The 26805-nt window shown below is 35.2% G+C and overlaps 1 protein-coding gene across 1 annotated transcript; it reads left to right on the top strand.

The window, feature by feature from the left end:
* Positions 1-3062: 3062 nt before the first annotated feature.
* On the top strand, positions 3063-23425 carry Pi15 (peptidase inhibitor 15). Its single transcript, XM_026380049.2, has 5 exons — positions 3063-3335; positions 19546-19664; positions 20065-20197; positions 20312-20427; positions 23290-23425. The coding sequence occupies exons 1-5, from the start codon at positions 3063-3065 to the stop codon at positions 23423-23425; spliced, it is 777 nt and encodes a 258-aa protein (XP_026235834.2).
* Positions 23426-26805: the final 3380 nt, after the last annotated feature.

Below are 26805 nucleotides of genomic sequence, written 5' to 3'. Positions count from 1 at the left end.
AATCCTTTCTCTTTCTCCCCATCCATCCTTCCATTCCTTCTTAGAGGAAATCCATGTATGGTTTGGACACATTTCACAATAATCATATTTTCATCCTTATGGAAGTCCCCCTAGTCAGATTCCAAAAGGCAGACAATATCTCTTTGTGTCTATGACAAAGAGGGTAATCTTGAATGTAATGGTTGATTTTTTATGAGGTTCTAAAAAGAACTCAGTTACCCCAGAGAAAGAAAGGCTCATTCCTGCTGTTTGGGCATTTAAAAAAAAAAAAAAAAAAAACAACTTTAGTTCTCAATATGATGGGCAGCTGTCTGAATTATGTATAAAGTATAGAATAATTTGGGCTGTCTCAAAGTTCTCCAAAGTCCAGGGGTGGTAGAGCAGAGAGTGTCTCCTCTTAACCTCCTGACTGATGCAGGAATCTTTAGCATGGCGTCCTTGATATGCACTCAAATGACTACTGTCTGAAGGACTGAGACCCTAGTTGGACAGCTCCAGTTAAAAATCTGCAGCTGTGAGCTTTGTACTCCTTCCAATTGCTGTGAGGTTTCACATTTCCCCCCTCACCTTCTGTGCTTAGGTGTGTTCTTTCCTTTTCGATTCTATGGTGCTAATCAATTCCTTGTTTTAAAACTTCTGATATCGTAACTTAAACTCTCCTAAAATGATTTCATTTTACTTAAGAGCTTAATACTCATCAAAATATGGCAAAACCTAAAATCTAACACATACCATTATTGTAGAAGTAGGTGTCCCAACCCTGTATTTTGAATGGCAGGAGAACATCTGGTTCCAAACACCTAACTGCCTTCTTAAAAAAATATGATAAACATCTGTCTCACTATAGAATATGCACCTTTTTTTCCCTCCTATTTTGAAATGCACCTAGGAAGAGTTAAATAGTATGCATTAGGCCACACATACTGCTGGTGATCCAACTGGGAACATATCCTAGGAAACTTGGCTCACAGTTCAGTGTGCCACACGATCATCATTTCTGTTGATTGTAAATTCACATAGTAATTCTCCTGCTGAAACATGCAGAAGACAATCCCTTCTGCAGACTGAACGAGTCAGTCTATGCTAAGATCCTACATTGAACAGTGTATGTTTTATAGAGTACCTGTTGCTACTGACTACAAATGGTCCATGTTTTATTAATACGATCATAACACTTTACATTTTGAAAGTCCTTTCTTTTTTATTTGTTATTTTTAGTGACACATGACAGTAGAATATATTTTGATATATCATACATGCCTGGAATATAACTTTTCATTTTGGTGGTTGTACATGATGTGCAGTTACACTGGTTATGTATTCATATAGGAACATAGGAAAGTTATGTCTGATTCATTGGATCACACTCATGTTTGCATGCTTGGCTTTTGCTTTGCCTGATATTTATTTTGCTCCAATGTTTTCCTCCTATGAAGGCACTTCTGATTGTTGAATTTAGCTGCTGCTGCTAAATTCTTCATAATCTCTATGCTGTGCCCTCCAGTACTCTTCCTGGGAAGCTGAACTATTCTCTGCTTAAAATTTCAACTATATGCTTCTAAACCTGAAACAGATGTTATCTTGGCTTCAGGCTTTCACCATGAGTTTCTCTATTCACATTTTCACAAGGCAGGTAAAAAGGGAGTAATTTGCTGACTTCACTCTGTAGAGAAAGTAAAAAGGGAGAGAATGTGAAATGAGGATGAGAGAGACAGAATATAAATATATAAATCAGAGGCAGAAAGTCACATGGAGACAGAGCACTACTGCTTGAGCATCTATTATACTAATATCATATGCTATAGTTTGGCTACTACTGATTTGCCTGGCATTCTTTTTGAATCATATTTGTGGCCACCCAGATTAACTATGTGAGCTGATCTCTTGATTTAATATCAGCTTGCTCTTGTCAGCTCCCATGTCATTTACTGTCTTTAAAAAATGTACTGCTTGTTACTTAGCCATCTGTGTTTTCAAGAGCCCACGGTCTTTTTTTTTTTTTTCCTCCTTTCTTTCTTTTCCTACTTCTTTTTGTATGGGAACCAAAAACTAGAAAACATTAAATGAGAAAAATTAACCACTCACAGAAAAGGTGGAAGCCCAGAGAAAAGAGGTTTGTCTTTTATGGTTTGCACTTTGTAAGCTGTGGGTGTGACTCAATTTCCTCACCACCCACATAAAAAGTCACCACCCAATCACTGTTTTTTCTATCCAAAACCCCTCCCCTTTGATTTTGGCTAAGAGAGACCCTAAGAAAGACTGCCCTTTCTGGACGTTGCAAACTGTGACATATAAAAGCTGTCAGCTGCTTCTGTAGCCAGCAGCTTTCAAACCTTGCAGGCTTTTGCTCTCTGGGAGATTGTAATAAGACATACTCCTCTTACAAGAGTTCATGCTACAACATAGCAAAGAACTTTAAATTTTTGGAAGAGCAGTATATTCATTTTGGCATTGTTCAGAGGTAAGCTATTTGGCTCAACAAGTTTATCTTGCATGCATTGATTTTAAAGTAGCTCATTTTTCCTTTTTTTTAAACATATGAGATTGGATTACTATATTACTTTTTTTGTTATGCATTGTATCACTTGGTGTGTACAGATGTGCCTGGGAGACATTATCATCACATTCTCTGTTGTTACCTGTGATGCATTTTCCCCCCTCTTCACTTTCAAGGTGAATTTTAATTCCTAAAGATTCCCCACTGGAAACAAACATGCACCAATGCATTCTGTGGTTCTGGCAATTGGGGCAGATGGCTCACATTCATTTTAGGGTTAGTGGTCATGTTGTTTACTTTACTCTAGCTCTAGAAAGTTCCTCTCAGGGGTCTTTCTCATAATACAGCCAAATGAATAGAGATTTTACTGTAAGGGGTCTCCTAGCCTTGAGTTGAACATTTATTTGGATTTTTGGAGGCAGTCAAATCAAGTAATGCTCCCAAATGATGACTTTGTAAATTCATACCCTCTGGCCCTATTTTTTTTTCCCCAAAGACCCTAACTCTAACTTTTCTGCTTTTAAGCAAAGTAAACTCGGTGGCCTCTTCTTCTCCGCCCCTCAACATGATAGCAATCTCTGCTGTCAGCCATGCGCTCCTGTTCTCCCTTCTCTGTGAAGCAAGTACCGTCATCTTACTCAATTCCACTGACTCATCCCCGCCAACCAATAATTTCACTGATATTGAAGCAGCTCTAAGCGCACCACTAGATTCTACGGATCTCCCCAAAGCCAGGCGGAAGCGCTACATTTCGCAGAATGACATGATCGCTATTCTTGATTATCATAATCAAGTTCGGGGCAAAGTGTTCCCACCGGCAGCAAACATGGAATATATGGTAAGAGGAATTCTTTTTTCTTTTGAGTTCTAAGCTGGAAAGCTTTAATTCAGAGGTTAGAAGGACCTAAAGGCATCATGAGCGTTTGCATGTCAAGGGAAATGGGCTCTTTATATATTTTTAACTTGGGAAAGATTTTTATGTGCCTGATAATGTTAAATATTGTTCTATCACAGGATTAAAGGGTGTGTGTGGTGTGTGTGTGTGTGTGTGTGTGTGTGTGTGTGTGTGTGTGAGAGAGAGAGAGAGAGAGAGAGAGAGAGAGAGAGTGAGTTAGTGTGAATCTACATGGATTTTTCTTCTGTGGGTCCCATAACCACTGATGAACCACATCAGGAACACAAAGAGTGGGGTGCATTGACTGATCACATTTGGAAGGTCTACTTTTAAAAAAATAATAATCACATGGAACTTTCTCTGTGATTTCTGTATCTAATAGTCATATTTATCAGCTAAAGCATTTCTTGAAACTATTTCTTGAAATTATAGGTTTCATGAGCATGGTTTATTCTTGGGTCGGTGTCTCTTCCCTTTCTTGGACAAAGCTCTTACTGATGTTGATCTATTTGTGTTCTGAGAGAACATGCTGACTTTTTCCTTCTTGTGATTTAAGGCTTTGTCGTTCTGATAGCAGGGAAGCCAGTGCACTTGAACACTGTTCCAACTTGCCATGCACGCATTCTTTGCTCTCTCTTAAAAATAGAATCTCTGTGTTCAAATCATTTTACTTGGAGAGTTAAAACAAATGAAGTTGGTATTAAAAGGAAAGAGTCTTGTTAAAGTTTATTTTGGGTTTTGAACTTATGCAAGGTTATGATTTAAAGTCCTGCATTTTCTAAGGGCATAATGTGGAGTCTGTTTGAAGCAATGAAGACCATGCATATGACATTTCCAGGTTGGGGACATGGGCTCGTGGTACTACGAACAGTTTTATAAGTACTGAACTAGAATTTGGGATTTCTGTCACAGTCTAGTTTCATATATTTTGTATAAACAAACTTTTTGAGTTTGACTCAATGTTGATGCCAATGTCACTGGAAAAAATAAAGATTTGCCAAACAATGTAAGAGAGTCATAGTTCATAGAAGTTCAACTTAGACTGTGAAATGTGTTTTCTTAGGCTTTATCAAAAAAAGAAAATATATAATCATTCCTAGTGGGTGAAGAGCAGTATGATCTCATGGTTAAGATTATGGACTCTAAAATCTAGATGCTTGGATTTGAATCTTCATCTTAAAATATAAACTGTATGAATGCCTTACCTTGCTGTTTCATTTCTATTATCTCTAAGACTTTCATCATTCTGAGATGAGGATAAAAGTAGTGTCTGCCTCATAAAGTTGTTGTGAGGACCAAATGAATTGAGGAGTAATTAGATCAGTGCCTACAGGTAAATAGATGTTCAATTAAACATTGTTTTTTTTTTTTTTTTTTTAGTTTTCTATGAAAAGCGCCTAGTTCAAGATCTAGACCTAGAAGAGCTGGGGATATAGGTCAGTGATAGAGAGTGATAAATAGCATGCCTGAGGCCCTAGGTTCAATGGCCAGCATCATAAACACAAAGATCTAAAAATAGAAACAGTTACCCATACAGAAGAGGTCTTTCAAGAGGTAAAAGTAGAGCTACAAGGAGAATAAAACAAATAAATAAGTTTGAATTATTATAGAGTTTGAAAGAAATATGTAACTTGTCTTGAACAAGTTACTTAATATGTCTAAGATCTAGTCTCCCTTCTCTTAAAATGGGAATAAATACACATAGTAACCAAGGAATAAATAATACAAACAAACACTATGAGTAAAGATGTGGGTAGTGTAATGCAGTAGAAAGAAGTGAAAAATAGATACATTTTTTTCCTACTTATTTCTCTCCCCCACTTATCAAGAATTAATTTACTCCCCATGAGTTTATTTAATTGCTTCTATATGCCAGGCCTTGACTGATAATTTCTATAGATGATCTCATTAGATAGTTCACATTCCTCCTGTGAGGTTGAGATTCTGATCTTCAATTTACAAATGAAATCATGTAGACCCAGAGAAGGCAATGACTAAGCCCAGGTGATAAGGGTAATTAATGGTATTGCCGGAATGAGAATTTAAGCATGTGTAATCCCAACAAATGTTCTTGGGGGCGGGCAGCATCTTTTTATTCACTAGATCTTGTAAACATACTGTCGAGGGACATCTCTGGAAATACGAGGCTTTGTTTCCTCCCTTAAAATGCCCTGTGAAATCTTATAGTATTCCTATTCTGTATGTCATTTCCTCATTATTTTCTTCTCAAATACTGGAACTTGAACTTGTGATTTAGTTTGTTAGAACCAGAAACAATGCTGATTACATAAAAGATATTTATAAATCTTCCCTAATTCCATGAAAAGTAATGAGAAGGAGTATTCAGAACAGTGAGTACTCTAAAGCAAATAGGGACTACCTTAAATATCCATGCACATACTCAACACATGGTTCATTCTCACATGCATTTATCCACTTCATATTTACTAAGTATTTGCTATATGTCCACACTATTCCAAGCATTGGGGATACATTCAGGAATCACAGGGACAAATATCCTTGTTCCCTGGGTGGGTATCAGACAACAAACCAGAAAAATAAATAAATTACACAGTATGTTAGAAGGTGATGAGGTTAGGAAGAAAAATCAAGTGATTTGTGGTGAGGTTGCAGTATTTAATGGATTTTCCAGGGCTGAGCTCACTGAGAATGGTCTGGGGGCAGGCAGACTGAAGATCAAGGAGCAAAGGCCCTGAAATAGGAGGAAATTGATTACTTCAGAAAAATGTGCTTGCTTTAGTGAAATCATAAAAGAAGAACTCTAAGTAATCTGGCCAAGGGAAATGCTTCATATGAATCCATCATGAAGAAAGTTGGTGAGGTGTATAATAGAATCCATACCTTGGAGGCCAAAGCAGGGATTGTTAAGTGATTTTAATTGTCTAAAGCTAAGTGAAAAATGAAGAATTTACTTGGATACTGTTACCTTTATGTTAACTTGTTCAACATTGACTTGGATTGTGAACAACTGGAAAGCTACCTTGGTTCCTAACCTGTGCCATGTACCTCAAAAACTTAGGACACCCTTTGCTATAACCACTTCACAAACATCTATGCTCTGAGTCACCTGCCATGTATTCAAATTTTCCTTTTTCCTTGAACACTGTCACTCAAGTGCGTCTCATACAAGAGCTTATGCTAATTGCACCAGCCTGATTCATAGTAGTTTGTTTTCACCTGCAATTCTCTGAGCCTTTTACTGTGTCAGCTTCTCCCACCAATGTCTCCTCCTTAATTCATTCCTTTATTTAGAACTCTACCTTCCCAGGTTTGGATATCAGAATGCTGGATCCCTTCATGATATTTCTTACACAATCACATGGGCTTTCTTCTTTTGTATTACAGAAGCCTTCATATGTATTGTATTTCTGTCCTCACACTTGAGGTTAATTTACAGTTATTTGTGTATTTCTTGCTAATTTCCTAATTCTAAGTTTTCAGGGTGCTAATTCTGTGATTATTCATCTTTGTATCTCATTTACTTGGACAATTCCTTGGATATAGACAGTGAGCACCCAGTATTTGTCAAATTCAGTTGAAATCCCTATGAATTATTATATGTATAAATACCAACAACTTCAATATTATAAACATTTTAGTAGTTTTCTCATCACCATATTTTATTCCACACACTGAAATAAAACAATTTTTAATGAATTCTAAAAAAATCCCTTAAAATTAATTTGATCTTTCTTAAGTGTTTCGTTGTTAGAGAGTGTATAATTGACCAAACAAAGCAAATGCAATTTGAGCACAAGGGTGCTGATATTCATATTATGATTCTTTTTCTTTGGATATGTAGTCCATGATTTGGGGGGAAAAATACCTTATTACCTTATTTGATTCAATGTTCTAAAACAGTGTGTTTTCACACAAATAATAGCATAGAGAGAACTTAATTATGAAATTGAAATGTCTGTATTCTTGGCTTCTGTTCTACAATTAGTTTATTGGCTAATTTCCAGAGCTCCTTGGACACCAGCTGTTTTTCATTCTTCCCAAGGGCAGCCTAAACCATGACTCTAAGCCACAAACCACACTAGTTTCTTAGAATACGAATAATCCCCAAAAGAATGAAGTTGCAAAACTCACACATAGAGTAAAATTGGTAGGATGGTCTCTGAATTTGAGTCCATTGAATGAATTCATTTAAAATTTTTGAGGCTCCTCCATGCGTGGAGGAGATCCATAGATAGAAATCTTTGTGTTTAAAGTATAAACAATGCAGTAAAAACAAATCAAATGTGAGGGGGACCACTATGCATGTGATTCAGTATTAATGGACTGTTGTGTAAGATTGATGTCATACAAGACAGCCAGACAAATACTGTGGAGCATTCAAAGAAGTGAGAATCTCCGGTTGGCAAATCATGAAAGGTTCCCTGAAGGAGGAGCATTTGAGATAGATGCTCAGAAAGGGACAGAATAGGATGACTGTGACAGCAGGCAAATCAATGCATTAAAAAAAAACACCAGGAGAAAAAAATATATATTTTTGAGGAGTTTGAGAAAACATTAAGGGTTTCTTTATATCAGAGCAATTAGGGAGACTGTCATGTTTGAGAGCAGGGTCAGGAGTGCATCTTAGAAAGATGACTCGGGCAGTTGAAGGAGCTCAGGGTGGATATTGCCAGGGGACGTGATCAGAATGCTGGTTCCTGCTGAGTAAGCAAGGCCAATTTCTTTAGGCAAAGGGTAAGAGGAACAGAACGAACAGCTGCACCTAGAGATAGTGACAGGTGGGACAACTAGCTGAATTGCAGTGCATAAGATAGCAAACTTCCCAGACTGGTGAGGACAGTGGACAGGCAGGTGAAGGACAATGTGAAGATAATGATGAAACAAACTGATCACTTTAAAACTGAAAAAAAAGAAAAAAAATGCATAATGTAATTTCAAGAAGCCAAAGTCACTCTCTTGATAATATGGCTTATTTTATTTTCTAAGTGCCTGAAAATATATATGTATATATATTTTTGTAGAGCTCAAAGAATAAGGTTTTCTGGACTTTTCTGGAAAAGAGAAAATTACTGGTTACCAAGTCATAGTAGGTAGTGAAGTAACAGCATGACTCAAATGAATGAATGGAGAACAGATTAATCCGTCCTCAGAGACAGCCAATAAACTATTTGCCTAGAATGATAATGCATGACTTGGGAATAGAGAAAAATGTTGATTTCGTTTATTTAGGCTTCATGTGGAAGAGAATGTGGATAATGTAAACTACTTTTTTTTTTCTTCTTCAGTAGTTGACTTAAGACTTGTGTCTGTCCTTGTCTTCCCTTTTTTTTTTCTTTTCTTTTTAATGAAGCCATCTTTTGTCCCAGATGGCACATTTCCTTTCATTTGGGAAGGATAACTCAATTTTCTCATTATAAACATAGGAAATTTGATGTGTCTAACCTAAATCTCTTCAATGAATGCTTTAATGACTACTAGCAGGCCTCTGAGAATGGCTGCCAGAAAGCAGTGGATGAGAAAAATTGCTGACAGGAGGCATTTCTCCAGCACATTGAGAGCTCTGCATTCCTGTTCCCCTGGATGTAGAAACTTGCAAGTGCCTTGGCTTCCAGGGGAGACTGGGCACATTTTGTAGGAATTTTCTTCCAAGGTGCATGTTGATTAGTGTTACTTGTACACAAATGAAGAGGGTGGTGACCTTGATGTTTCTTCCCCTACATCTATTTCTCCACATACTGAGCCCACTGATGGCGGAACATTATGGGAGTCACCATTTTCAGGATAGCGTGTAGGAAGTACAGATGTGAAAACATCAGGGTGTTACAATTCAGCACCTCACCATCAAGTGGCAGGAAGACAAGCTGAAAGTCAGATGTGCATCACACACAGGGTGACTCTATTTTCTAAAATTCAGTATTATTTTTTGGTGGTCAGTGATATTTAACCAAGGATGTAGACAAGTAATGTCATTGTGTTTCCTCTGAGTGTTTATAGAACCTATCAACTTATTAGTCCTAAAGAGAATACTCAGTAAATATTGGTGGGACAATGGAATGAAGTCTTTAAACCTTTTTGGTTAAAGTGTGAGTGTGTGGCTGTGTGCTCTCATGGGCAACAGTCACTCAAGATTCAGTCATGCATTCATACCACATTGTTTATTCATGTGTCTGGCACTTCCCCTAAGGGTCAACCGGGAGTAGTGACATTCTTTGATAGGAAGTACTGGGGACAGAAGGCAGTGTGCTGAACATTAAAGTAGAATAACACAGGTTGCTTTGAGATTGCATGAGGATACCGAACCCAGACTTGGACTTGGGTAGGAGGCAGTGAGGGCTTGCAGAAGGAATTGTTTTAAATATTAGATATAAAAAATAAATAAACATTATACAGGATGGAGTTAAGGAAAGAGGAACAATATAGTCAATATAAAAGGATGTTCTAAGAAGGTACACAGTGCCCCAAAGATGTATACAAAATATAATGTGCCTTGAATTTTGTACATAAAAGAAAGAGTGATGTTTGATGATGTTGGGGTAAATACCAAGAAACTTGTCTGAATTTTATTCTAAGGACAAGGGAAATTATTGAAGGTTGTAGCTGGGAAGTTTCAGACACAACTTTTAATTTTGGAAAGGTCATTCTAGCCACAGGGTGTGGAGGGACTAGAGAGAGGCAGACATGCAGACAGGATGCACTGTCATGAGACTGTCATGACAGTCTGGGTGAGAGATAATTGAAACCTGAACTCAGCTTAGGCAATAGGGATGCATCGAAGTGAATTAGAGCTGTGAAACATTTGAGGTTCAAATTAATAGGAGCAAGTGATTCATGTGATGAGGTAGAATGAGGATTCACATGACAAGATCCTCAAGGAAGATGAGTCTAAACTAGGACAGTCAGGTTTCTCTGAGTTAGAGAACACAAAATAAAGAACAGGTTTCAGGAGGCCCTTAAGTGGCTGCAGGTTTAGCCTTGGGGTACCTGTGGATGGAGACTGAAATAAGTGGCTACTGTGTGGGAGGGAACATTCTTTGAACAGAGAATTTGGGATGGGAATATGCATTGTTAGTCAAAATGGACCACTTTGCATGGTAGAGATAGGATAGTGTCATGGACACAGCATGCCAGGATGATTTTCTGTCTGGGAATATACTCAAGAATTTTTGCATGAAAATGTCACTATTTTTTTTTAACTGAGATGTAAGCTATCCTTAATCCAAACCTGTTTTAGGAGCTTAGGCAGCAGCAGACCTATCTAGTCCTCCTGACATACTCAGGTAGGTGCTTTGGGAAACTCCATCAAAGAACTTCAGAAAAATAGAAGTTAACTGGTCTGGGCAGCCTGGTGCTATGAATTTAATATATATATATATATATATATATATATATATATATATAAACATTTAATAAACAGTCAATGGCCATTTAATAGTTATGAACTTGTGGTGTATGATTGCCTATGAGGATTTCTGAAGAATGGCTTGGAAGAGGGGTAGGGAAGGTAGATACTAATAGATTAAATGGGTTACTAAAATATATCTACCTCTAATCCCTGCTGCTTGGGGGGCTGAGGCAGGAAGCTCATGAGTTCAAAGCCAGCCTTATCAACTTAGCGAGGCCCTAAGCAACTTAGTGAGGCTCTAAGCAACTTAGACCCTGTCTCTGAATAAAATACAAAATATGGCTGAGGTTGTGGCTCAGTGGTCAAGTGCCCCTGATTTCAATCACCAGTACCACCCCCCCTAAAAAATAATAATAAAATACATTTAGACTTGGGTTTGAAGAGATGGGATCAAAGCCCACCTCAGCAGCTTAGTAAGACTATCCATAGCACCTACAATGAGGTACCAAGCATTTTTTTTTTTTTACATATATAGGGAAGAATACTCAATAAGTTGTTTTTAGACTAAACTTTTCATGAAATCTCTTAAGATTTCACACCATGTACTTTAAACCAAAACAGTCCAAAAATGTTACTTAAGGACACAATATTTTTTTCCTACTAAAAAGTGCATCAAATTCATATTTCATAAGTTAGTTAAATATGAACATTCTACCAAATCTGTCTCTCTGCATTCCAGAGAGATCATGACTTCAGCAGGCCGTAGGTAGGCGGAAAGGCATTTGCATTCTTCTGACTAGTGGGCAATGCTAGATATGGGGTTTGCATGTGTATCACAGGACAGTTTAACAGTCAAGAAATCTGCTTTCAGAATGCTGTAACATTGAGTTGGTGAAAAGAAAAAAAAAATAACCACACATGAAAATGCCTTCCTGGCTCATAATTGCAGAATTAAATGATAGCTGGTGTGTATTGTATTTCTCTGGAAAGGAGAACCACTGCAAGAAGCCATTCACCAATGAATGGTTTTAAAGTCAAAGATAAAATCATATGGTAAAGAGTGACTTGAAGGGAATCAGTATCTCAAAACTTTTAAAATGTTCTGTCATGTTATCTTTCACTATCTAACATTATTTTCCCTGTGTGCAAGCTCCTTATCATTTCTACAAAATTTTGTTTTTGACTCTTTTAGTTGCTTCAGGGTAGATCTGTTGAGTGGAGATTCATGCTTAATAAGGTGATCAAAAGTGCATCGTCCAGTGTTTCCCATTTAGGGGACTCTAGCACTGACATCACAAATATTCTCAAATCCCCACAAATAATAGTTTTCATTGAATGCACTCTTGCCCAGATAGAAGTGCGCTCATCACCCACTATCTCAACCAACCCTCACCACAGTAGGCAGAGATGAGGATAATTTTTCTCATTTAAAGACAGGGAGCCTTGGGACAGGGTTGTGGCTCAGTGGTAGAGCGCTTGCCTAGCATGCGTGAAGCACTGGGTTCAATTCCCGGCACCACATAAAAAATAAACAAATAAAATAAAGGTTTTGTGTCCATCTTCAACTAAGAATATATATATATATATATATATTTTTTTTTAAAATAAAGATAGGGAGGCTGAAGCTTGTGGGGTATAAATTCACCAGTCCTAGAGGAACACAGTAGTACAGTATAGGCTTCCCTTCCTGTGTTCATCTGTCCTGTTCATGAGCCCAGTGGATGGAGGATTTTCCTACATGCATTTTATTTTAGGACATCATTGAATAGTGGAAAGAATTTCTTTATGTGGAATCAAACCTTGCCTTCTGTACTCTTTCTACCCTTGGAAACCATGTAGGAAAACGGATAGTGCCTGAAGTCTTGAATGGTTACTAGGAGGGAAGAAAAGCTCTATATCATCGACTCCCAACTCCATCACTAAGCTCTTTCTCAGCCACCAGCTCTTTTGTGTGGAAGACCTCCTTGTCATCTCTCACATGACCAGTGCTGCCAGTAGAGGCTCTCAGGGAAGACTGCACAAAGATACCTGACGTATTAAAATCCTGGTAATGGCAAGAAGTGGTATCATTAAAAAAAAAAAAAAAAAGAAAATTGAAGGCACCATCCCCTCTTACTTCACAGAAGAACAGTACCAGTTAGATCTGTGTGGTTCTGCACTAGCAGGGCCCTTCCCTGATATCCTCCCTGAAAGGGTTACAACATGCATGTGTTCTTCTGATAGTGAGAGTGAGATGCATAGAATTGACCTGCAGAATAGAGGTGACCGATTATTCCCTGTTTGTCCTACTTCTGTAGGTGAATCCTCAAGTCAGTGGCAGATTTGGTGGGCACAGTCTCCTGCTGATTCATATTATCATGAATTAAGTTGCCTGTGGGTTAAATGGGTGTTTTATATGAAGACTTGATGGAAAGGGATGCCTGAATTTTTATCCTTAAGATTTTGGATTTTTAGAAAGCTACATACATATTTCTCTGACATTTTTAACAAAACAACAAATCCCACCATTATGCACAATTATAATGCACCCTAAGAAATATGGAGAAAAATAATACATCAGGGATCACAAGTGATGGCAATAATTCAGTTCAGAGTCCCTAAAAACAGTGCATCTGTTTATAGACAAAGCAACCTACATAGGGTTATGTTTTAGTCATTTTTGCTTTGATCTGACTAAAAGAACTGGCAAGAACAATGTAGAGGAGGGAAAGTGTATTTGGGCCTCAGAGTTTCAGAAGTCTCAGTTTGTAGATGGCTAACTCTATTGCTCTGGGCCTCAGTAAGGCAGAACATGGAGGCTATAGGGTGAGGTGAGGAAAGTAGCACAGGACAGGAAAACCAGGAAGCAGAGAGAGCTCTGCTTACCAGGCGGAAAATACATACCCCAAAGGCACACTCCAGTGACCTATTTCCTCCAGCCACATCTTACCTGCCTACAGTTACCACCCAGTGAATCCATTCAAATGGATTAATGCATTGATTATGTCAAGGCTCTCATAACCTGATCATTTCACCTCTAAGCTTTCTTGCATGGTCTCATACATGAGCTTTTGGGTGAAACCTCCTATCTAAACCATAACAGGACAGTACTCATCTAACCTAAAAGACATCTTCTTTTAAACATGTAGAAAAAATCCATAGGATCCCATCTTAGCATTTTTACATAAGAGTGGTTCTGATTTTTGAGGCTCTAGAGGAATGTTGTTATTGTTTTAATCAAGTACCTTTAACCATCTTCTGCTGTAACCAAGTAGAATCGTATTAATTTTATTCATTTAGTCTAATCAGTACCCAACATTTTTCCTATGAGGTCCCTTCTCTGACTCTGCTCCCACACTTCCTGTCCTCCAGCCTGGGAAGTCTCGCACTCGCTGCTGCCTCCTGTCTGGTTTAACACTGGTTGCTGTGTATTCAGTTCTGTTTCCTCTATCAACCTTTCACTAACATTTCTATCTAATGAGAACAGATGCACCAATTTTATGACAGAACCTCAATCATGCCCATGAGTGTTTTAAACTTTTGGCGGCCCTCAGGGGAAATACTTTAGTCATCACTTAATTTTTTTTTTTTTTTTTTAGTGCCTGTCAACATCACTTCTGCAAGTCAGTACTCTTTCCCCAAGCTAACAAAAAGAACAAATAGCCTTAGCTAAGTTATTAAGAGCAAAAACCAAAAAATGTGGCCTATGTACCATGCATCTACTTTTATACAAATATGTGAGGCTTGACATAATCAATGCATTAATCCACATGAATGTCCAAGAACATAAGCATCTATAGTGCATAGCATCTGCCTCTACACCAGGGCTCTCACAGCATGGTCAATTCATATATCTGTCTCTAGACACTCAATGTGAAACTTTTCTTTTTAGCACTTTATATCTTTGAAATATTTCCATGTACACAATGTATTTTTTCAGAGTTAAGTATAATTGTCAAAATTAATATTCTTGTTTCTTCAATTTTTAACTTCAAATTCTGATTTTTTTAATAAATATAGCAGGTTTTAGCAATTATATTTACTCACTGATTTAAAATTTTAAACTGTATTTATAGGTTTAATGTTTGATTTTCACATTTATTATTTCAACTGACTTATTGATAATTATCCTTTCCATGTATTTAAATGACATGTAAGCTAAGAAAAACAATGACTTTTAAATTCTCCAAAATTTTAGATTTTAAGTACTATCTTAAAAATGAAATTAAAACATTTTCTTATCATTTTCAACTTAAAATCACAAATTTAAGTAATTACTTTATATTGAAAATATGACTGCTCTGTTACTTTAATATGCTGTATTCTTTTAAATATTACAGATAATAATAAAAGCAATTAAGTACAGATTTCCTTATCAAAATATTCATCCTTTTAAAATTTTACACATTTAAAAACTTCTATATATTTTCTATGAGGCAAAAGATGCTACCTATTTAAGGGGAAAAAAATGTCATCTCAAGCAAGTTCAGAGTTATATTTCCAAGTAACAATTCTTGCTGATTTCCAATTTGACCACATTTCTTATTGGCTAGAGATACTGGCTGGGATTTAAGAAGGGAGCTTCAGATGTCATGATGTTTCATGATCCTGGCTGCCACAATGTTGTGGATCCCAAAATTTAAAGATAGTTGATTAGACAACCTCTTATCTGGGTTGGATTCATATCATTGTCTAATTTTTATGTCTTCTTATGAAAGCAAGTGACCTCCAATCCATCAACATTCTCTTACTCAATTCTGTATTCTTTAGCTCAAGTCTAGAAAATCTCTGAACTTGATGAGAATCCTGCATTCTTTTCATATTCACCTTATCTCTTAGGGTCACAATTCGTCTAGATATTTAAAATGACAGCAGTTTGAATTCTGGATCTCTCTCAGGTCTTAGTCTAAGTTGTTTCAACTTCTTGTGATTTATAGGCAAGGTACTGTGTCCAGCTTGATCTATCTTATTATGTAACAAGCAGAATAACTCATAGTGAATGCTTTAGTTGAAAGGTAATTCAGTTTATGAACTGATCAACTAAATGGCTCTAAACAACAAAGAACAGAAGAAAGCCATTTGGGTGCAATTAGGGAAAACCTACAAGTCTATGCACACTCTGATGCCATTGTAAGCCACTTTATTTTATGAATTACCTAATTTCATCATAACATCTAACACATTCATTCATAATAATCTTAATTTTTGCCTCATCCTTATGGTGTAAGAATTGAGGTGTTTTATGAGTAAATTATCTGTGAAAATGTCTTACCTATTTAGAGAGGAAAGAACTAGTGAGACAGAATGCCAAAGTTGTTTGAATAAAAGCTAACAAAATAGCAGGTGTCTCTTTTTCCCAATGAAAAATAATACTGATTTTCCTATTTTCTAGGCATTCCATAGAATTAGGTGTATAATTGTACCCTTGTTTCCTCTGATGATACATCCACAGGCTAAAATATTAAAATCATTTCAAATAAATGCTCAGAAAAAGATGCCAGAGAAATTCATTGGATAGATTGATCATCATGAATTCAAAAATTTATAAACTAAGTCAAATGCTTAGGCAATTTACAATTTACAACTCATTCCCTGAATTTGACAAATTCTTTCACATTATTGCCCTGGTGACATTCAGTCCAACTTAGAGCTTCTGGGGAGAAAAAAAAAATACTACATGTGGGTTTACTCCTTACAAAAACTGTAAATCTTTTGTTAAAATATCCTGTAGTTTCTCAATACAGTTATGATTGTTATTTTCACAACTCAGAGATCTCATCATAATCATAAACTCAAATACCTCAGAAGATTAAAGACGTTCTATGTACCCATGTTTTTTTCCTGGAAGATATAACCAGTGGAGAAAGACAGTGACAGCAAATGCAGTTAACCTGAAGATATGATGTAATTCCCAAATATTAGAGCTCCCTACTTAAGACAGCCCTCCCTCCTCTGGAGGGTGGGTTAAACTCACAAAGAGGCAAGAAAGATACAGCACCTCTGACTTCTCCTGCAGCAGGCATTAGAGGGAGTCAGTCATATATCCCATAGGAAGGGCAAGTCACCCCCTCTGTATGGGACCTTGTCGGTCTGTGTCTATCATCCTTTCCAGAATTATCCTTTAGGAACATGGAGCAGGCAGAAATCCTTCCCTCCAGTTCTCTAAAAACAAATACATGCAGAGAAGGAAAGCAGTCATTACTCTTCCCTTGAAACCATCTTCTTCAAAATTTTACTTAAGATGTTTTTACATAGATACAACTAAAAACGTGATCCTCCGTAATGGTAAACACATTTACTTCATATCAAAATCCCTTATAATAGTTAACAAAGAATGCTTTTGTAAGATACTTTCTCATGTTTGAAAAATTTTGTTTACCTTTTTGAACACCCAATATTTAGCTTTTCAACATATGAATGAGCATAAAGGCAGGCTTTATATATATATATATATATATGGTAAATTACTTCTAAAATTGTTAAATGTTTTAAGTTTCTCATTATTTCCTTTTTTACTATATTTTTTGTATATTTAAGGTACACAACATGACCTTTTGATACTCATATAGATATTGAAATAGTCAAAGATTGTTAAATATTTCAAATTATTTGGATTGAGAGCTGAGCCATTCACAGGACAATATAACAGGTCTTTTAGGCTCAGATGCAGGAGTTGCTCAAGTGCCTATAAATCATGAGAAGCTGAAGATGAAAGGGACCCTAGATGTAACCTCATGCAAACTCCTTATTTTATGGATGAGTTGCATAGGAGATAATAATTGACATGTCTTCGGTCACAGATGATCTGAGTAGTAGAAATAGGGATAGAACACAGGATCCTTGAGTCTCAAGTCTTATTTGTACCATGGTGTGGTTCTATCTTAGCAGAAGATTATAAGAAAGTGTCTTTAGATCTGGGTTCACACTTTACTTCAATATGGAAACGATGCCTACTTGTATTTCTTCCAAAGTAAATACAATTAGCTAAGAATATTTCAGGAAAAAAATTTTGTTGACACTATCTGTCTGAAATTCCTTTGTGAACTAATTTTGTACTATGGTAAACTGCAATCAACATTTCAGAAATTCATATGTTATTAATATTTAGTGAAAGAAGAAATATTAGATAGAACTATATCAAATAAGTCTAATGTTTAATATGCATTTATATTATTTACCATGTGGATTGACAGGCTTATTTCAATAGTTGCATAAGGAAATCAAGCCAAGCATTTAAAATTTTTGAAAGTGCATTTGAATCTTGGAATACTGTGAGTTTATGTGAACTCTGTGAGTTTACTTCATGCAATCCTATATCGATTTGTGGAAGATGACTTTTTTCATAATTTAAAACAATTTCTGACTAACAAATCTCTTTTGAGGGTAAGTGCCATGGTCTTTTTGGATAAGTGTCTCTTGAAGAGTTCATTTTTTTTTTCTCATTTTGTTTCAAAGTCATTGTCTTAATTTTCTTTCACTTCAATACATTTCCATGTTAAATAAATCTATGTAACGCATTATCCTTGGAAAAAGATTAAGACTTTTCAGTGTTATGACCAAAAAGTCCCATAAGTGTGCTAGAAAACTTGTAACTTGCAGTGAATGCAAGGCTATTAACTCTTGCTCTGTTGTACACAACTCACAACCTGGTAGAAGAGAAAGACACCAAGTTTTCACATGAAGCTCCATGTTAATTTGAGTAGTTACAGAATTCTCCCTTCCTTCTTCATATAATGTCTTAGCTTTCTCAAATAAATTAATAGCCACACTCGAGTTACAATTTGAACACAGTGTTAAGCTAGGATATATAAATATTATAAATAATGTAGGAAATAATGTTATGACTTTGAACTATGAAATTTAATGTTAAAGTTATTCTTTCCACCAGATAAATCATCGCTAAATAATGTTCCTACTAGGGAGGAATTTTGGAAAACATTTTTGCTTGGAAGAAAGCTATTTATTTTCTATTTTGTGCCTTATGCCTTATGACTACCTAGAAAATAGATTGTCATTTCAGAGTGACTTATTATTGTCAGGTCCACCAATACTTGGCTTAATATCTTTATGCAGCTATGGAGATGAGCCTATCAATCCATATAGTAACTAATATAAATACATATTAAACCTAAGGGTCATTCAAATATTGTCCTACAAATTTTTTCCATGAAAAAAATTTGCTGTACATGAATAACATCCTTATTATTTTGCCTTTCTTTTTCAAGGAAAGTAAGTTACTGTTTTTCTTAATTTATTTAATTAAACCATATTATACAACATTTGTGTCACAACTTAGATACGTACCATTGTCAAGTTATTTTCAATCATGATTTGTTTCTAGCTCATACCAACTAAAGATGTAAATTCTCTTATTATTGTACTGCTATAAAAAGTCAAATGATAAAACATGAAGATTCCATTTGGTTAATAATGTTATAATATAAACTGAACTTTGGAATTTGCAATATAATATTAGTGTTAATTTTGAATAAATTGATCATATTTGTTTTTAAATATATTAGTAGCATGGCTCCTTATGAATTCTAGGGAAATCTGTTGACTTTGCTGGATTCAAATTTCAGTGGTCAGTATGAGATGTCCTGAATAAACATGGTATTTTTTAAACATATCCTTTACCAAACTTGAGGTCTGGATGTTGAATCTAAGAGCATTATAAAGACAATATTCTTTTTGTAGTACAACCATATAATAACAATGGTGTGAAGTAGCTTTCTTCTAGTTCTTTCTAGAATTGAAAGAATTCTAGGAAATAGTAGTACTGTTACTTTCCATTTACTTTGTGTTTGTTATAGCAAATCCGTAAAAATGAAGATTTTTTTATACCTACAGGTTTGGGATGAAAATCTTGCAAAATCTGCAGAGGCTTGGGCGGCTACTTGCATTTGGGATCATGGACCTTCTTACCTGCTGAGATTTTTGGGCCAAAATCTGTCTGTCCGAACTGGCAGGTAGGAAGTAGTTTTGCTGATGCAGTTTATTTACATGATTTTATTTCATGGGAGAATTTTGTATTATATGGGATAATGACACCAGTTCCAAGTAACATCAGAAGATATTTACTTAGTGTTCACTCGGACATAGATTAAATAAGATTTTGATAGCTCCTAAAATATTTACATTTTCTTTCTTCAAAATAACCCAACACATGTTTAGACAAATATAGGGTCACTTCCTCCAGTCCTGGGCATTTTGCATGCTTGCTCCTACTTGGAAAAATTCCAAGAGTAAATATGCTGTTGGATCCTCATGAATAATCTTTTTATTAAATCAACTTACAATGTAACATGAGTCCATTATAAATTACCATTGCTGTATCATACATGCTTTTTTTTTTCTTTTGACATCTAGATATCGTTCTATTCTCCAGTTGGTCAAGCCATGGTACGATGAAGTGAAAGATTATGCTTTTCCATATCCCCAGGATTGCAACCCCAGATGTCCTATGAGATGTTTTGGTCCTATGTGCACACATTATACACAGGTTGTTTCAATTGTCTTTTTTAATGTTCAATTCATATTTTTAAAAAATCTTATTATATATTGAGGGACATTCATTTTCTTAGCAATATTGGAAAATATTGGTTTATTTTCACAGATGGTTTGGGCCACTTCCAATCGGATAGGATGTGCAATTCATACTTGCCAAAACATGAATGTGTGGGGATCTGTATGGCGCCGCGCCGTGTATTTGGTATGCAACTATGCCCCAAAGTAAGTACCAGGTTGTATTCTGTTTCCTGGATCCCTGAACATGTTAAATACCTCCAGTCTAATAGGCATTTTTGACAGATAAATGTGTAAGACTTTACTGTACATTTGCTCTCTAATCCTCAAATCCACCATCATTCATTCCTATATTTTTGAAAAACGATTAGGTAAAAGGTTTCTTTTAACAAGGGCAGGGATTCTGGGGTAAAATTGTAAGCAAAACAATCTGAGACAGTGTTCTCACTAAAGTCTTCTTACCATCCTCTGTCATAGCAATTGCAAACACTTCCTAATCATACTTTGTAAGTTTTCAATAACTATATAGAGGACATCAGAAAAGAATCTGCTGGGAACTTATCAATACACAATACTCTCATATATCAATATAGAATGTTGTCTCACCTTTTTTCACTAGGAAAGCACAGTATTGGAAATGAATCCTTTCTTATTTAAAAATTCATATTCTCAATCTTTGGCCCACATAGAATATATTATAGAAATTTATCAAAGATTATAAGATAGTCATATTTATGAACAAGCTTTAGTATAGAAGGATCAATAGATATTTGCCAACTTTTGAAAAAATGCCTTCCTGATAACAATAGCTCTTTAGAAGATAAAATGCTCCAATATTTATACACAGTTCTGTTCCCATTTGGAATAAATAACAAAATGTGCAAAGGATTTATGATACTCTTGGTGTCATCCAAAGTAAGTCCCAAACAAAGATTTTCTCCAGCTATTCCAACACAGGGTGGGAGTGAGAAAATGTGTCAGGAATAAGTGCATTACTCATTGATATGGTGGTGTGCCAGTGGCAGTGTTTTTGTAAAGTTAGAAAAATAGTGATTTTCCAGATGGTCCCCTCTTTATAATTATTAGGTTAGGGAGGTTTGGAAAACAGAATGTTTATTAATAATAATAATAATTCTTAAAATGCATCATTAAGAATAGGCATTAAAACTGTGCATTTGTTGGACATTTTTATTTTCCCACTTTTTATTTTCCTATTGTGCCTTTCCACTTTCTCCTGCCATAAATAGGCTAGATAGTAACCAAATGGTAAAAATGGTATTTGTTTCATCCATTTGATAATTTTGGTTTTGCCCAATGATTAGAATTTTCTAATATTATTGATGAGCTCCATGATTGTTTTTTAGAACCAAAAAATTAAGATATTGCATTAACATGCTATATTTTAGTTTTAACAAAATTTTCTGGAAACTAGGTAATGAAAAGTTTAAAAATCTTGACTGGTAGGGAAAAAAATAAGAGCAAAAAGAGAATTTAATTAGATGGAATAGGAAAAAAGTAAAATAACATGATCAACCAACTGATTTATTGTTGAATATCATTAATTCAATAAAATCTGAGATTTATGTAAAAGTTCTTAATATAATATAGAATGTCACATATAATAAAATTTTATTTCTGATTTTTTTTCTTATCAAAAATATGTGTTTCAAAAAGTGATGGAAAATAAGTAGAAAATAAAATTTAGATAGCATAGCCTGGATCCATATACATTTTTAGCTTTGGGTAATTAGATACAGAATGGAATGAGATGGAGTTAAGAAGCCAGGCACACTTAGAATGGGCCTTGAATATTTCTGGACAAGCAGGTGATGACATCAGAATTATGCTTGGCAAATATTATCCTCAAGGCAGACTGCAGAATAAATTAAACAGAAGTGGAAAGTCTTAAAATTCCATCATTTATAATATTAATAATAAATTATCAAGCTTTTCATTTTATGGGTAAGTTTTCCTGTATGTGCATTTTATTTTAAAAAAAAGTGTGGGTCTTTATTTAATTGGCTATAATAGATATTTTCATGTTCTCATTGTCATTGCCTGGTTGTTTTTTTCAGAGTTTAAAAAAGATAAGAACCACTTGTTTCACATTTTAACCACTTACCTGTTATTTTCATTTGCTCAGCCTTGGGTTTATACCATTATAACCAGACTTTCTCCTGAAACTTCAGTTTCCTTCACATTGCTCTCTATATTAGTATTTCTTAATGCTCTAGTCACTATCACCATGCAAACTTCTCCTTCATAATTAAAAGAGTCAAATAACAGTCTGGTATTGCAGCTATTTTAAAGTTGTCTAAATGGTGAATTTGATTTATTATTATGATCATGGCCATACATACATTGGAAGAAAAATATTGACAGCACAAAATAATTCAGTCAAATGTGTTCAGGATTAAAAAAAATAATAGCAGTAACTGAAAAAATTTGAGTAGCTATGAATTTGAATTTATATGTTAGAAAGGTTTTGAAATCACCTCTCCTTGTCTCTACAAACCCTCATTCTCTTACTGTGAGAATACAGTTGTGCTTTTCTCTTTATTTTATGAAGACTGGAACCTAAAATATTTTAAAACTTTAGAAACACATCTAAGAATATTTATAGTGTATTTATTGTGGATATGGTGACTTACTCATTTCATAATTTCTGAGCATCCCAGAACATACTAGGTATTTTGTTAACCATCCTTAGGAATAATTAGCATGAATTTAGAAGGATTAAGTTTAAGTGACAAAGATCTGATTATGTGCTCTTGAAGCCTGCCAGAGGAGGCAGATTTGATCTGTGGTATCACCATGAATTGTAGGGCCACATTTCTTACCTGTGAATTAAGATAATACTACTTACACAGAAAGAAAGTATTTTAAGAGCAAAATACATAGAATACCTTATGGTGGGAATAAGAAATGGATGTACTTTTCGGTGGCTTTCTAAAATAAGCTTCTGAAAAAGATTCTCATCTGCCAATACACATGAGCATGAGCTTAAGGACAATCTGATTTTTAAAAATAAGTGAGTATGACTGATGCCATTTTGTTTTCTCCTTCCAGGGGCAACTGGATTGGAGAAGCACCATATAAAGTAGGAGTGCCGTGTTCATCCTGTCCTCCGAGTTACGGGGGATCTTGTACTGACAATCTGTGTTTTCCAGGAGTAACGTCAAACTACCTATATTGGTTTAAATAAGCTTACCTTTTTTCTCCAGGAAATGTCATGGTTTCTGGGAATCATAAGCATATATATATATTGAATTTTGCACATATTATACATATTTTATAATGATAAACTTGTTTCTTTTTAGTATTCATTTGTATAGTATTTTTCTAGTATGTTGTTTAATCCTTGGACACAATCAAAACATCCATTTCTATTTTCTGACCTCTAAATTAAAATATTGTATAGGTAGTGATGCCATAGTTGATGCAGTCAATTCCAAAACTTGCATTCCAAAGGAATTATGATATTATGTTCCTAAGGAATAAAATATATGTTCAACCTGTAATGTGTATGTGTGCATCATACACATATATACAGACATATGTGTATGTATATGCACACAAACATACTATGTGATGCAACACATAGATATTACAATACAGTGGTTAACTTGAGGAAACTTTAAAAAATATTCTAAAATATATTTGAGGTGGTGGTACATCTTAGCACCATTTCTGTAATATGCACAAAAATGATAGTTTGCAAAATAACACTCTCCCAGTGATACCTGAAAATAATAACTCAATTAATGGATCAAACATTTCAGAGTTATTTTATCTTATTGGGGTCTTCCAAAGGCTGTGCTCATTTTATGTAAATTTATACATCCCACCTTTTGTTTGGTCTTATTTGATTGAATCAGTAGTCACATGTTGAGTTCTTTCTTCAGGCAAGGCACTCTGGTGGTTATGTTCTGATAATGCAAAGATAATTAGATAGAGTTCCTGCCTTAAGAAGCTCACAGAGATATTTAGGAAACAATGCAAACTATTGATTTTTTCTGCAAAGTTGTTGGTTTTTTTAACGAATTGTTTTTCACATAGCTGTGAGAAAGCGAACACAGCAACAGCATTCACCTGTAAGTGGACTAAATGATAATCTGGCTAACATGGAAATCTGATTCCCAGGAAATTTCAGCTACAGCCCTTGGAAAAAGAGAGACAGAATAAATGACTCCTTAGAGATTTCTGGAGCAAGACAGATAGTGGTGACTTTGGAAAGCTGAGAAAGCAAGACCAGCAGAAAACTCATCAAGAACAGAGAAAGCAAGGTTTAGAGGTCAGGTGTGAAAAGTCACAGATATAGTGTTAATGCACACACACAAAAAAAGATCAGGGGGAGAGCTTCAGAAGGGCATATCCTGAGGGCTAGTACATCTCTAGGCCCACTGTGAGATGGTGAAGAAGTTCAGGAAGAGATGAGGTTGTGTTTCCACCTTCTCATCATTGTTCTGCCTGTCATTATCTTGTGTGTCAATCATCTTGGGCCTTCCATTATCATATTAAAGATCTTTCATACACACCACATACAGCTATGGTTTATATTAGCAAAGCCCTCTTCAGATTTTTCCTACAGACTAATTACTAATTATTGTTTCTATGTTTCTGTGGGAAAAATAACATTTAGTTCCTCATTAAATGTGACTATGAAAATCAAATAAATCACTATGAAAATTTTACTGCAGTGATTTAAAAATTACAATTCTTCACTTACAAACATCTTTCAGAGTGGAGAATACAACATCTGGGTCAAGACGGTGAACCCATTACATTTCACATGTATGTATGTTCAGTCAGGTTGTGTAATGGTTGCATAGGATTACAGAGCAAGTAAACATGGTTAGTTCCAGTGTGCCAATAACAGAAAGAAGCTACTAGTTTAAATTCTGTCCACATTTGCAGTTTCTTAGGGTGGATACCTTGAAAAACGACACTTAATTAAAGCCACTCCAAGGGAGAATAATCCAACATCTGAAGATTGGGTCTACTTGATGAAAAACAACTGGCCTAATTACTATTACAAATTAAATATGGTGACCAAATGTTTTATATGAGACTTCTCTGCTCTTGTGGGCTCATATGTGGACCCTATTAAAAATAAATATGTTTTGGAATAAAACTAAGAACAGAAATAATTATATGATTTAGTGCTCAATCCAACTTTCGTCTTAAGATGCCTAGGCAATTGGACCGAAAGCCCATTGTGGCATTGTGGGATATTTGCTTCATTTATTTAGAAAGAGTTTCCATCCTTAATGTTACTATAGTATTCTGCAAAAAAACTGTAGTGAGTACTATTCAATAGATGTTGACTATTCTCAGTGCCAGTTCTTTTGCTGGCTTGTTTGGGTAGCTTAGTTTCTCAGTTCTCAGAATAATGAAATTTGCTCTGTATTTCATAGAGATTTCTATGAAGGTAAATTTGCCAAAGTAATAGAAATTTATAAAAATTAAAATTATAATTAATAGAGCTCCTCTTTGGCATGAACTTTGCCTAATTCTTTGTATTCCGGCTTTTTCTACAGTAGCTGTAATGTAATGAGTGTTTAATAAATGCTTATTTGAATGGATTTTTAGAATTAGCTTTCAAAGCTTATTTAGAGGAATCCCACCTTTCCTTTACTTTTTTTTCACATAAGACTATCTTAAATATAAAGCTTTGACTATAACAAAAATCCAGATAAATCATCAAACTTATTGGAGTAAGACTAGGATTTACATACTTATAAATGACACATAATTGTACTTTCCAAACCACAACTAGAACCATAACTTTATTTATACTTTAACAACTAAGCTGAAAATATAACGGGTACATTTGTTATTCTATCTATACATTTAAAGTTAGTAATATAAAATGGCCACGTGAAATATTTTATTTTCTAAGCTGAAGCGAATGAAAATTTGCTAGTATCAAAGTCATGTGTCGTATATTTCACAACATGCAACAATGGTGCTAAGAGAATCATTTCACACTGTAATTCCCAGAGGCAGAAAAAGTCTGGGAATAAGCTATTTCATAGGAGCAGCTTTATACAGTCAGTATTAAGGTTTTCATTTGGAAGGTTTCATTCAAAAGAAATAGTAATTGTCTTATATGCTCACACCACCATTTATGCAGTAGAAAATTCGAGAATTTTGTCAGTTTTTTGGCCTCCATGTCAGCAAAAATCTGAAATTTTTTTTACAACTTTAGCTATTAAACTGGTTCATTTCATTATGGAATTGTCTGTGAGCTGTAGGCATACTCTTAATATTCCTGGTTAGGATAGATAAGTTGGCTTTAAATATGTGGAAGAAACAATTATTAGTACTATTGTTTTTTTCTTTTTCTTTTGTTCAGAAGTCTAAACATCATTACTTCTGTGGCCCATCAGAACTGCCCAAGGAGTTTCATTTGGCCGTGCGGTCACCTTCATTTAAAATACCCATGGGAACATTCATTTGCAGATTCCATGCAGCTGTAGCAGAGAGTGGACTGAACCAGAGAGCAAGTTCAATCAATACAATTAACTCTGAATATTTGAATTGGAAACAATATATATTTTTCCACATATATATATTTTTCCA

The sequence above is a fragment of the Urocitellus parryii genome, chromosome 7 (assembly GCF_045843805.1).
Source record: "Urocitellus parryii isolate mUroPar1 chromosome 7, mUroPar1.hap1, whole genome shotgun sequence".
In the NCBI taxonomy this organism is placed as follows: Eukaryota; Metazoa; Chordata; class Mammalia; order Rodentia; family Sciuridae; genus Urocitellus; species Urocitellus parryii.
This window is presented reverse-complemented; position numbering and strand designations above follow the sequence as displayed.